General features: G+C 43.9%; 1 protein-coding gene across 1 annotated transcript in view; it reads left to right on the forward strand.

Annotated features, from left to right (window-relative positions):
* The window catches only part of LOC139275194 (acyl-protein thioesterase 1-like), a 248,433-nt gene that overhangs the window by 172,128 nt on the left and 62,819 nt on the right, over positions 1 to 13,486 (forward strand). The window contains exon 9 of the mRNA XM_070892333.1: positions 12,683 to 12,745. Within this exon, the coding sequence (XP_070748434.1) occupies positions 12,683 to 12,745 (63 nt within the window). The remainder of the gene's footprint in view (positions 1 to 12,682; positions 12,746 to 13,486) is intronic.

A 13,486-nucleotide genomic window follows, 5' to 3' on the forward strand; every position in this document is an offset into this window, starting at 1 on the left:
TACTCCTTCATCCAAATCGTTAATGTATATTGTAAAGAGCTGGGGTCCCAGCACTGAGCCCTGCGGTACCCCACTAGTCACTGCCTGCCATTCTGAAAAGGACCCGTTTATCCCGACTCTCTGCTTCCTGTCTGCCAGCCAGTTCTTTATCCACGTCAGTACATTACCCCCAATACCATGCGCTTTGACTTTGCACTCCAATCTCTTGTGCGGGACCTTGTCGAAAGCCTTTTGAAAGTCCAAATAGACCACATCCACTGGTTCTCCCTTGTCCACTCTGCTAGTTACATCCTCAAAAAATTCCAGAAGATTTGTCAAGCATGATTTCCCTTTCATAAATCCATGCTGACTTGGACTGATCCTGTCACTGCTTTCCAAATGCATTGCTATTTCATCCTTAATGATTGATTCCAACATTTTCCCCACCACTGATGTCAGGCTAACCGGTCTATAATTACCGTTTTCTCTCTCCCTCCTTTTTAAAAAAGTGGTGTTACATTAGCTACCCTCCAGTCCATAGGAACTGACCCAGAGTCGATAGACTGTTGGAAAATGATCACCAATGCATCCACTACTTCTAGGGCCACTTCCGTAAGTACTCTGGGATGCAGACTATCAGGCCCCGGGGATTTATCAGCCTTCAATCCCATCAATTTCCCTAACACAATTTCCCACCTAATAAGGATATCCTTCAGTTCCTCTTTCTCAAATAGACCCACTGTCCCCTAGTACATTCGGAAGGTTATTCGTGTCTTCCTTCGTGAAGACAGAACCGAAGTATTTGTTCAATTGGTCTGCCATTTCTTTGTTCCCCATTATAAATTAACCTGAATCCAACTGCAAGGGACCTACATTTGTCTTCACTAATCTTTTTCTCTTCACATATTTATAGAAGCTTTTGCAGTCAGTTTTTATGTTCCCTGCAAGCTTTCTCTCGTACTCTATTTTCCCCCTCTTAATTAAACTCTTAGTCCTCCTCTGATGAATTCTAAATTTCTCCCAGTCCTCAGGTTTGTTACTTTTTCTAGACAATTTATATGCCTCTTCCTTGGTTTTAACACTATCCTTAATTTCCCTTGTTAGCCACGGTTGAGCCACCTTCCCCATTTTATTTTTACTCCAGACAGGGATGTACAATTGCTGACGTTCATCCATGTGATCTTTAAATGTTTACCATTGCTTATCCACCGTCAACCCTTTAAGTATCCTTTGCCAGTCTATTCTAGCCAATTCACGCCTCATACCGTCAAAGTTACTTTTCCTTAAGTTCAGGACCTTAGTTTCCGAATTAACTGTGTCACTCTCCATCTTAATAAAGAATCCTGCCATATTATGGTCACTCTTCCCCAAGGGGCCTCGCACAACAAGATTGCTAATTAGTCCCTTCTCATTACACATCATCCAGTCTAAGATGACCAACTCTCTAGTTGGTTCCTCGACATATTGGTCGAGAAAACCATCCCTAATACACTCCAGGAAATCCTCCTCCACCGCATTACTACCAGTTTGGTTAGCCCAATCAATATGTAGATTAAAGTTGCCCATGATAACTGCTGTACCTTTATTGCACACATCCCTTATTTCTTGTTTGATGCTGTCCCCAGCCTCACTACTACTGTTTGGAGGTCTGTACACAACTCCCACTAGCGTTTTCTGCCCTTTGGTATTCCACAGCTCCACCCATACCGATTCCACATTATCCAGGCTAATGTCCCTCCTTACTATTGCATTAATTTCCTCTTTTAACCAGCAACGCCACCCCGCCTCCTTTATCTCTCTGCCTATTCTTCCTAAATGTTGAATACCCCTGGATGTTGAGTTCCCAGCTTTGGTCAGGCTGGAGCCATGTCTCCGTGATGCCAATTACATCATATCTGTTAACTGCTGTCTGCGCAGTTAATTCGTCCACCTTATTCTGAATACTCCTCGCATTGAGGCAGAAAGTCTTTGCCCATTTAGAATTTTGCTGTAATGTGGCCCTTTTTGATTTTTGCCTTGGGTTTCTCTACCCTCCACTTTTACTATTCTCCTTTCTATCTTTTGCTTCTGCCTCCATTTTATTTCCCTCTGTCTCCCTGCATAGGTTCCCATCCCCCTGCCATGTTAGTTTAACTCCTTCCCAACAGCACTGGCAAACACTCCCCCCGGACATTGGTTCCAGTCCTGCCCAGGTGCAGACCGTCCGGCTTGTTCTGGTCACACCTCCCCCAGAACCTGTTCCATTGTCCCAGGAATTTAAATCCCTCCCTTTTACACCACTTCTCAAGCCATGTTTTCATCTGAGCTATTCTGCGATTCCTACTCTGACAAGCATGTGGCACTGGTAGCAATCCTGAGATTACTACTTTTGAGGTTCTACTTTATAATTTAGCTCCTAGCTTCCTAAATTCGTCTCATAGGACCTCATCCCGTTTTTTACCTATATCGTTGGTACCTATGTGCATCACGACAACTGGCTGTTCACCCTCCCTTTTCAGAATGTCCTGCACCCGCTCCGAGACATCCTTGACCCTTGCACCAGGGAGGCAACATACCATCCTGGAGTCTCGGTTGCGGCCGCAGAAACGCCTATCTATTCCCCTTACAATCGAATCCCCTATCACTATAGCTCTCGCACTCTTTTTTTTCCTGCCCTCCTGTGCAGCTGAGCCACCCACGATGCCATGAACCTGGCTGCTGCTGCCCTCCCCTGATGAGTCATCCCCTTCAACAGTACCCAAAGCGGTGTATCTGTTTTGCAGGGGGATGACCGCAGGGAACCCCTGCACTACCTTCCTTCCACTGCTCTTCCTGTTGGTCACCCATTTACTATCTGGCTGTGTACCCTTTACCTGTGGTGAGACCAACTCGCTAAACGTGCTATTCACGTTATTCTCAGCATCGTGCATGCTCCAGAGTGAATCCACCCGCAACTCCACCTCCGTAATGCGGTCCGTCAGGAGCTGGAGGCGGATACGCTTCCCGCACACGCAGTCGTCCGGGACAATGAAAGCGTCCCTGACTTACCACATAGTACAGGAAGAGCATAACACGTGTCCGAGCTCTCCTGCCATGTCTTAAGCCTTAGATTAACTTAAATTGGCAACAACAATGCTAAATGTTACTTACTGATATCGAAAAGAAAAAGAAAAACTACTTACCAATCACCAGCCAATCACTTGCCCCATTGGCTGTGACGTCACCTTTCGATTTTTTTCTACTTTTTGTCTCCCTGCTGCAGCTGCACCAGTAGGCCTCCGACGTCCCCAGACTCCCTGCTGCTCGCACTGCCGCATCTCCGATGCGTTGGGCCTTTTGTAGGCCTCCGATGTCCCCAGACTCCCTGCTGCTCGCACTGCCGCATCTCCGATGCGTTGGGTTTTTTGTAGGCCTCCGACGTCCCCAGACTCCCTGCTGCTCGCACTCCTGCCTCTCCGACACATTGGGCCTTTTGTAGGTCTCCGACGTCCCTGGACTCCCTGCTGCTCGCACTCCTGCCTCTCCGACTGGTTAGGCCTTTTGTAGGCCTCCAACGTTCTCGGACTCCCTGCTGCTCGCACTCCCGCCTCTCCGACACGTTGGGCCTTTTGTAGGTCTCCGACGTCCCTGGACTCCCTGCTGCTCGCACTCCTGCCTCTCCGACACGTTGGGCCTTTTGTAGGCCTCCAACATTCTCGGACTCCCTGCTGCTCGCACTTTCGCCTCTCTGACACGTTGGGCCTTTTGTAGATCTCCGACGTCCCCGGACTCCCTGCTGCTTGCACTCCCGCCTCTCCGACGGGTTAGGCCTTTTGTAGGCCTCCGATGTCCTCGGACTCCCTGCTGCTCGCACTCCCGCATCTCCGACGCATTGGGCCTTTTGTAGGCCTCACCGACTGCCCGGACTCCCTGCTGCTCCCTGATGAATAGATTTTCACTAAAAAAGGTGAAAAATTGTATTTACCTTTATATAGATTTTTGATGAGTTCACATTTAGAATATTGTTGGCAGTCTTGGGCACCCTAATTTTAAAAGGCATTGGTGCATTGAGTTCAGAGAAGAATGAAAAGAATCATTCCAGGCCTTGAAGCTTCAAGTTAAAAAGGGTCTTGTTAAAAACTTATAAAAGCTTGTTTCATAAAAGACAAAACAAATAGAGAGGAGATATGATCAAGATTTTTAAAATGTTGGCAGCAATGGATGATGTAGATTCAAGTACATTACTAACTTTAATTGTGAATGCAGAGTGAGAGAACATGAGGAAAAACTTAACAAGGCTCAAGCAGGGCTAGAAATGAGAGAAAATCCCTGCTGTTCCCCTTTCCACAGACTGGCAGAAAGATAGAAGAGACTCGCAGAAAAAACAGGTGCTGCTTTCCACTGATGTGTGTGGGATATGTCAGAAGCATTGAAACGTTGTGCCAAAGAATTCAATTAAGCCAGGATGTATAATAAAGGATGTAAAGTTACACAATTCGAGAGTTTTACTTCAATTACTTTTTGGGAGGAAAGGAGAAATCTTCCTGAATCTTCGGGAGATGAAATGGTGAATTGTACGTGCTCTATAGCATGATGGGCCAATCTACTTTTTCTTCTTCCATGTTTTGTTGTATGTTTTTACTAAGTATTGTCTTAATGTGCCGTTTGAACATTTCATGCTTTAGTTCTGCAATGCTCCATTAGATCATTGTTTACCACCCTTCGCTATTTCTACTGCTATGTTATAATCCATTTAATTGTGATCGTACAAATGAGTAAGGATGTTTGCTGCAGATATCAGTGGTGATTTCTAGCTGCAGGCTGCCCCTTGCGTAAAAAACAGGCGGTCGGCAGTTGAAAATCGAGGCGGGGTGGGTGGGGGAGAGGAGGAGGGACTTGTGACCACTCTGCCGAATTTGTGTTTCATTCCGACAGTCCATTGTTGGAAGTTGAAGTTCCCCACCTCCCATCGTCTTTTTACTCTGACAAAACTTCCATATACTAAACTCTTTCCTGTCTTTTGATTTTTTTAATGCTGCGGTGTACATTGTTTTCTCATTTTGTTTCTTTACTGTACTGTCACCTCCGGTCAGAATGTGATTCAGAATATGAAGCCTTTGCATTTAACTGGGAGGATCACTTGATCATGATGGCTATTATATATATCACCAAATGTCTGAAGCAACGAGTTTTAGTTGTTTAGTAGACGATTCATTTTTATGTGGCTGAGCTATAGAAATGGCAAATGTTTTAATCATTGCTGTGAAGAAGTGAATTGCCAGGAAGCCAAACATATTAGCCCTGAAGTGCCTATGTAATTAATTTTGGAGTCAAAATTGGCATCTGGCTGCAGCCATCAATCTATGCCGAACATAACCTAATTGAATGGATAGTAAAACAGTCGCCATGCACACCAATGGTTTTAGGAAATCTGTGTAAAGCCTATTTTAATGAACATTTATTTCCAAAAAGTTTGTTTTGTTATATGCAATATTTCTTGAGATTATTCCTAATTATCCATAGATCCAATATGGATCTACTATCCAGAATTTCTTGCAAAGTTGGAGATTCCTTATGACATTCAGTGGCACCTCATTGGTCATCCAACGATTCCACTTTATCCGTAGAGCGTCCTTCATTGGTTTGTTTACATCGATGTTCTACTGCTCCACTTTGCGCATCATTGTAATCTGACTCACCACTAAGTGAGTTTTTTTTTAGTAGCTCTTGATTGACCAGAGGAAATCAGCGGCATCTGAATGAATCCAGGATAAGTAGGAGAATGTATAATGTTAAACAGAGCGCTAAGTCTAATATCCCACGATCCTGATCTAGCCCATCCATTCCTCCCTCCGTCCTTCTCACCTTTAGGATGCACTCTGACATGAGCTCCCCATAACAATTTTAGTGCAGACTGTCTTCCTTTTAAAATTGGATTTCTACCTCTTGTTTCACTTGATGCTGTACACTCTGGCTGCTACATGATGTGCCAGGTTGGCACCACATCAACACCATAAAGCATCCCTACAATGTCCAAGCCATTCCTTTCACACTCATCACCATTGTGGGGGGTTCTGGTATGTCTCACCATTCATTGCAATTAACTAAGCCACTTCCAAAAGTGTATACAAAGGTGTTCAAGAAAGCAAAATGTTAAAAATAAAGGTTTCAATGTTTGACAGCACATTAACAGAAACTTTACATGAACGTGTATAAAACACCCAAGTGGCTACCCTTATGTGTTATTGGTATGATTGCACTAGGATGAGGGTGTGAGAGAGGGGTGGCTAGTGAGATGGGGATGTGATAATGTAGATAGAGAGAGGAATGGTTGGACATGCAAGGTAAGTTGGTGTGAGTAAGGATGTGCAGGGGCAGGGTAGGGAAGGCAGAGTGATGGGTATGTGATGAGAGGCACAGCAGGATGAAGGTAAGTGTAGCTTTGTACGAATGTTTCCTGATCTAATGAGATCATTGAAAGGTTTGCGCCACTGCAGCCTGGTCCTGACAACATACCTGCTTGTGCCCTGATAGGCAGTGTGCAATCAGGCTGCATTGGTGTCCTGGGAGGTCAATTCTGTCCCTTTGTGCTGTAACTCCCTCCATAAGCATATGGAAAGAGTCATGGGAGAACCTGGGTGCAGCTCTGCACCTCTGTGCAGTGCTTGTCAGTGTTTGCAGCTCCTCAATGCTGTAGAACACTGGTAGCACAAATGTCAAAATAAAGTTAGCCATGGTCCCTTTAAGGAAACCAACTGATGACGTGTCATCAAATGATGCCACCAGATTTGCTTCCTCTAATTAGCCCGGGAAACACGCTGGGCAGACTTAACAAGCCCTACTAACTGAAAGTCATTTCATAGAGTGGGATGGCGCCAGTAGCGGGTTGGGACCTGCCACTGACATCGCTCGCCATGGACCCGTGGCCTTTGCAACTGGCAATAGGAGATGCGCGACAGCAGCCTGTGTGGGTTTGGAGAACTATGAGGTTGGAGGGTGTGGGGACGTGGTCTGGGAAATGATGGCTTGGTGTTCAGTAGTGGGGTCGGGGGAGGTGGTAGGAAGAGTTGTCAGAGAGTTGGTGTTCAGCCTACAACAATAGCACCCCCTTTGTCAGCAGGTTTGATAATGATGTCAAATTTGGACCTGAGAGAATAGAGCATTGCAAGTTCAGAGGGGGATAGATGAGCGTAAGTGAGTGAAATAACTGACATGGTCAATATCACACTGGCAGTTTTCAATAAAAAGTTCAAGTGAGGGTGGGGGTGCAAAGGGTGGGTCCAGATTCAATGGAAAAGCTCTCGACAGGTGATAGGGTTGGAGGTTGGGGGAAATTTCCTGGCTATAAAATTAGGCACAAAGGCCTCGATGGAAGAGCTCAGCTTCATCACAAGCTCAGAGTTTGTTACGGTGAGGGTGTAAGGGGGGTGAAGCTAAAGCTGAGGACAGATTGTTTGGGATACGAGAGCATTATGAAAATATGGCGAGATTAGAAGGAGAAATGTGGTCAGAAGAAAGTGAAGAGGAATCAAGAGAGAGGAGAGGCTGGCATCCAAGAGTTGAAGTTTGCAGTCTTTGCCACCTGACAGAAAAAAACAGTTAAAGCGCCTGATGAGACGAAGGATGAAGTGGAAGTGAGGTCGGTACTGCTGCAGAGAAAGGTCGAGGGCAAGCATGGAGCTGCACATGGTGGAGAGGGTGGATTTCATACAATGGTTAGAAGAATATTGCACAGATATTGATGATCATAGGTGGATCCAAAACAGGAAGGGTGAAATTTAAGCTGAAATCCATGTAGAATGAGTTAAAGATGGAGATTTACTATGCTAATATCTTTTCAATGCATATTAATTGGTTTCAGTCTGTTGATTAGTTTCCCTGATAACAAAAGTGTTTATTTCCAGTAATCAAAAATTGTTTGTGCTGATCCCTTTGAATGATCTTATGTGATTGACATCCTCGGGGCCTTTTTAGGGTAGTGGGTTTAATTAACAGCTTTGTCTGAGGGTAAAGACATGGCATAAGTCTACGGGAGGATAGATTGATGAATAGCTTTGTGGCCAGATGGCTCTGACTGTGGTCTGCCTACCTCAGACCGTAGCATTTCATTGTCTAAGAAGTGAGCAACCATTATCATCCTCATAGGCGGTCCCTTGAATTAGGATGACATGCTTCCACAAGAGTTCACAGATGTTTCAATGAAGAACCCGATATTCCAGTCTCGAACTCCAGTTGAAGGGGTGGAAGATGCCTGTACGTGGATTTTTTTAACGTGTGGTGACCGTTTCACATCAGCCACCATACGGGCATGTCAGAGCTAGGCCTTTATCCAGTGGCAAGGGTTAACCAGGACGACTGGAGACCAGCTCTGCTGCATGGACCTAAAGCGCACTAGACTAGCCTGTGTTGCCCTGGGCCCTTGGCTCTTCTGGGCCCCATACTCTCATTTGCTACGCCTATGCCACGATCTCTTGCTGCTCCGCCGCTACGATCTCTTGCCACTCCTCCGGCATAAAACACTCGCCGCACCGCCGCCACAATCTCCCACCACACCTCCGCAACAAACATTTGCCGAACCTCCGCCACGATCACCCACCGAATCTCAGCCGTGATCCTTCATCGCTCCTCCCTCAACACTCTTCTGCCTCGATCACTCGCCGCACCTCTGCCATGACCTTCCCGCTCCTCTGCTTTACCAGGGCCCCGCCGATGCTCCTGCCCACGCTCCAAGCAGTGACCTGGGTCCTGATGACGTCACCCAGTCTCCTACCTCAAAGCCGTTGCACACTTGGAGCAGCTCGCGCTGGATGTTGTAGTGGTGTGCTCCAGCTTTTATACTTCCTGACCTGTGGAGCTGTTCTCTCACAGGTCGGAGGCCACGATGTTCCAGGGCCCATGTTTAAACAACCATGTTTAAAGGATCAGTTTTATGTTGAGTATTAGCACATGAGAAGTGTTTTTCTTGTTTTGATTTTCAAGGAGAATAATAAGGTGTGTAATTGTTTGTTTCTACAGAACACTTCAGTTACCTGAAATTTGTCTGTTGGTTCATAGCCTGAGCCTCAGTCTGATGGTGGGTATATTCTTCTACTTACCGAAAACAAGGAGATCCCGTGGCGCCTTGTGATCAATTCCAGTGAGCCGGATTAGAATGTTTGACCTTGGGTCTCACTGCATTCACCTAGATATTGGGCATGAAGTACTGATTTGTGGAGCATGCAAGGTCCAGTTACATGAGTGCCCAGTGACACTGAACCCAAAGAGAATATCTCACATAAAACTCCCAAAACATAACAGAGGGCAATGTTTAAATCTATATCAAATCTTTGGAGCTTGAGGCAATTGATTTGCTCTGGTAGTACTCCTTCAGAAATTGTTATATGATGTCCCAGAACATCCAAATAATGAGAATTCCCTTTTACTTCCTGTGTACAGATGAAATTGGTTGGCAGACAGGAAGCAGAAAGTCGGGATAAACGGATCCTTTTCAGAATGGCAGGCAGTGACTAGTGGGGTGCCGCAGGACTCAGTGCTGGGACCCCAGCTATTTACAATATACATTAATGATTTGGATGAAAGAATTGAATGTAGTATCTCCAAGTTTGCAGATGACACTTAACTGGGTGGCGGTGTGGGCTGTGAGGGGGACGCTAAGAGACCGCAGAGTGACTTGGACAGGTTAGGTGAATGGGGAAATGCATGGCAGATGCAGTATAATGTGGATAAATGTGAGGTTATCCACTTTGGCGGCAAAAACACGAAGGCAGAATATTATCTGAATGACGGCAAATTAGGAAAAGGGGAGGTGCAACGAGACCTGGGTGTCATGGTACATCAGTCATTGAAAGTTGGCATGCAGATACAGCAGGTGGTGAAGAAGGAAAATGGTATGTTGGCCTTCATAGCCAGGGGATTTGAGTATAGGAGCAGGAAGGTCTTACTGCAGTTGTACTTGGTGAGGCCTCACCTGGAATATTGTGTTCAGTTTTGGTCTCCTGATCTGAGGAAGGACATTCTTGCTATTGAGGGAGTGCAGCAAAGGTTCACCAGACTGATTCCCGGGATGGCTGGACTGACATATGAGGAGAAACTGGATCGACTGGGCCTTTATTCACTGGAGTTTAGAAGGATGAGAGGGGATCTCATGGAAACATATAAGATTCTGATGGGACTGGACAGGTTAGATGCAGGAAGAATGTTCCTGATGTTGGGGAAGTCCAGAACCAGGGGACACAGTCTAAGGATAAGGGGTAAGCCATTTAGGACTGAGATGAGGAGAAACATCTTCACTCAAGAGAGTTGCTAACCTGTGGAATTCCCTACCGCAGAGAGTTGTTGATGGTAGTTCATTGGATATATTCAAGAGGGAGTTAGATATGGCCCTTATGGCTAAAGGGATCAAGGGGTATGGAGAGAAAGCAGGAAAGGGGTACTGAGGTGAATGATCAGCCATGATCTTATTGAATGGTAGTGCAGGCTCGAAGGGCCGAATGGCCTACTCCTGCACCTATTTTCTATGTTTCTATGTTTCCATTTCATTTATTGCAGTACAGCTAGAGAAAACATCTCAGACCTGCTCTGCTCCACAAATGTGGGTAATAAATTTGACTTATTCATACTCCGATTCAATTAACCACATTATGTTTCACTTATACAGTTGTTTAGTGAGTTGGTGAAATTTGGAGTAGTGATACTGTTTCTTGTATCGGTGGATGTGCATGACTGCACATTCAGCCATTCCAGTATGAATCTGCAGGTATAACTTAAACATTTGTGATAGAGTTTCATTTGCTGATCTTTGATCTCTAGTATTCTTTATACCGGGTACTTCTCAATGTTGAATCAAACTGCTATAGATCCGGTACAGTAAAGTAGGGGCTCCTTCCTGTAGCTTTCCAGTTGTGGATTTTGCAAAAGGTTTTGTGTGACTTGGCAGCGGCTAATTTTATTTGATATTTTATTTGAAGCTGTCGTATAAACGAGGCTCATTTGGAATCTGAAAAACTAAGAGCACATGACCTTATTTTGGCTGGTTCAGTTTAAGGGAAAAGCTTTTCTAAAATAAATGCTTGGAAGCGATCTGTTTACCTTAATGAGTAACTTAATAGTTATGTAAAGCACAGAAAACATAAGACTAGGTTTTTCTATTGCAATGCAAGTATCCATTAACATTACAATTAGAAAATCTAGACTATAATGCACAAGTTGACCTGTGACATTACTCACACATACTCTTAATTTGTATCGTGTGTTTAGTTGCTAATTTGGGCTTCCCATTTAAGGCAGATCAGGTGATATTTTTGGGGAAGTGGTCAGAATAGGTCCTTGGGTCAATTAGTAACCATTATTGTTCAAAGTTTCTCTAGCTTGGCAGCAACTTGGCTTTTCTCGCAGTCAGGAGAATCAGCACAAAATGACAGTCTTTTGTTCTCTATACTTAGATTGTTCAGTTATGATTTGCTGGCATTTATATAAAGTTTGATATTGGGAGCTTGTTGGACACTTATGTAAAATATGTACTCAGTAAATAAAAATACTCAAGGTGATGTCTTGAATGCGCATTTTTCTAGGTAGCAGTCTTGAATCAAAAATTACAGTGCTTGTTTCAGACTGTGTCACACTAACCAGTGGATAGCAGCATGAGCTGCCAATCCAGTGGGTGCTGAATGTGCACCTGCACTACAAATTTGTGTTTGGCTCGTATAATACCAATGTGCAACAGAAAGAGAAGATAAAAATGGCATAGGAGCACAGCCAACATAAGTGTGCTTTCTGTGCAATCGTAGAATGCTTGGTGTCGTCTAGTTTTATTTTCTACTTAAATTGATTATACATTAAGTGCAAATTATTTAGATTCATGTTCCGTCTGAGAGTCATCTAAAATGAAAGTTGCATGATTACACCACCTTGTTTCACAGATTATTTCAATACAATCTGAAATCTGCATTTAAAAATGTTCTAAATTGATGCCAGTAACTGACTATACAAACTGTATTGTATACTATTATTGATCCTATCATGATTATTTGTTAAATGAGTATTGAGCAACTTGTCACTTTATCTATATTCCTAATCAACCTGTTAATTTAGCTATTCTAGACATATTTTTCCTCACCTCTAATCCTAACTGATTTATGCAGTGTATTTATGGAAGAAGGAGGAATAAGACAGAGGAGAGAAGAGCCCAGTTCTAAGAGGACAGTGTAAGAATTAGTATTGGAGATGAGGAGATATATCTGGCCGATTAGCTGAATTATTGGGACTATCAAAGATGTATGGAGGCTGACAAGACAATTTATTTTAAGGTCATTCTGGACATAAAATGGATTACTAGTGCTGGCTTGATGAGTAAAGAAAGAGCAGAGCCATTTGAAGTCACCTGGCATAATGATCCTGGTCAGTTCTTCCAATTGTCCTGATTTGGGCAATTGTGACATAGCAAAGCGCGACTAGCACTCTTAAAGAGTACTTGAAAACAATCTCTTGTTCTGATTAAACTCTTGTCTGGTTCAAATTCATCCTAAAAGAAGAAATAAGTAGAGCAATCTCACAGTACGATAAGCTGACGCCTTAATTCAGAGTGGAACCCAACCGTGCAAAAATACTTGTTAACGTTTGTCATTTATCAACTAAGATAATTCCACAAATTTTCATTTGCACTTTCATTATAACCTGACGTAAACAGCAAAGTGGGTGGCCATTCAGTCCCTCTGTATTTTAAAAAGTACCCTGTGTTGTTTTGCAGGTTGGAGCCTTGGACTTGCTGAAGGAGCTGAAGAGTATTCCTATAACTTTGGAGCTATTGCAGGTAAGCTGTCTTGCAACAGTTGCAACAAAAACAAGAATTGTGCGAAGGCAATAATAACAGATAAGAGTGCCAGTGCGTGTTGTGCATAGTAATGGGTCAAGCCTTTGCACTTATCTCATTCTGCTCAATCTGCGGTGCTGTATCCTTTAGCTGCTTTGGCTCCACACCCTGGAACTTTCTCCCTAAACCCCTCCATCTTGCTATCTCACTTCCCACCATAAAACCTCTGCTTAACCCACCTCTTTGTCCATGCCTGCACTCGCCTCCCTTTACTTCACTCACTCCCTTTACTCCGCTTGCCTCCCTTAACTCCTTAACTACCAATCAACGTCCATTTTTGCCTCCGTGATGGACCTTGGAAAGCTTCACTACATTAAAGGAGGTAATTTGACTTTGCGCAATAGTGTAAAATGGGCGATATCGAATTGGAAGTCTGTTTTATATATCTCCTGATTTTTATTTCTATTGAAGTCAATGGAAACATAAATTGAGAGAGATGTAAAATGTGCTGCCGATTCGCTATCGCCCGTTTTACACTGTCGCATAAAGTTAAAATCTACCCCCTGGTGCTTAATAAGTGCAAGTTGTTATTGAGTGAAATAGCATGTACATTTACTATCTGTCTAATGTTTTTAATTCGTCAGTTCATAATTGGAGTTGCCATTTTACCGAGGACCACTATATACATAAGAAATGCATCAAAGTTTTTATGATATTGTCCCACCAGAATCTACTGAATTC

This window comes from Pristiophorus japonicus, chromosome 1, assembly GCF_044704955.1.
Source record: "Pristiophorus japonicus isolate sPriJap1 chromosome 1, sPriJap1.hap1, whole genome shotgun sequence".
Lineage (NCBI taxonomy): Eukaryota > Metazoa > Chordata > Chondrichthyes > Pristiophoridae > Pristiophorus > Pristiophorus japonicus.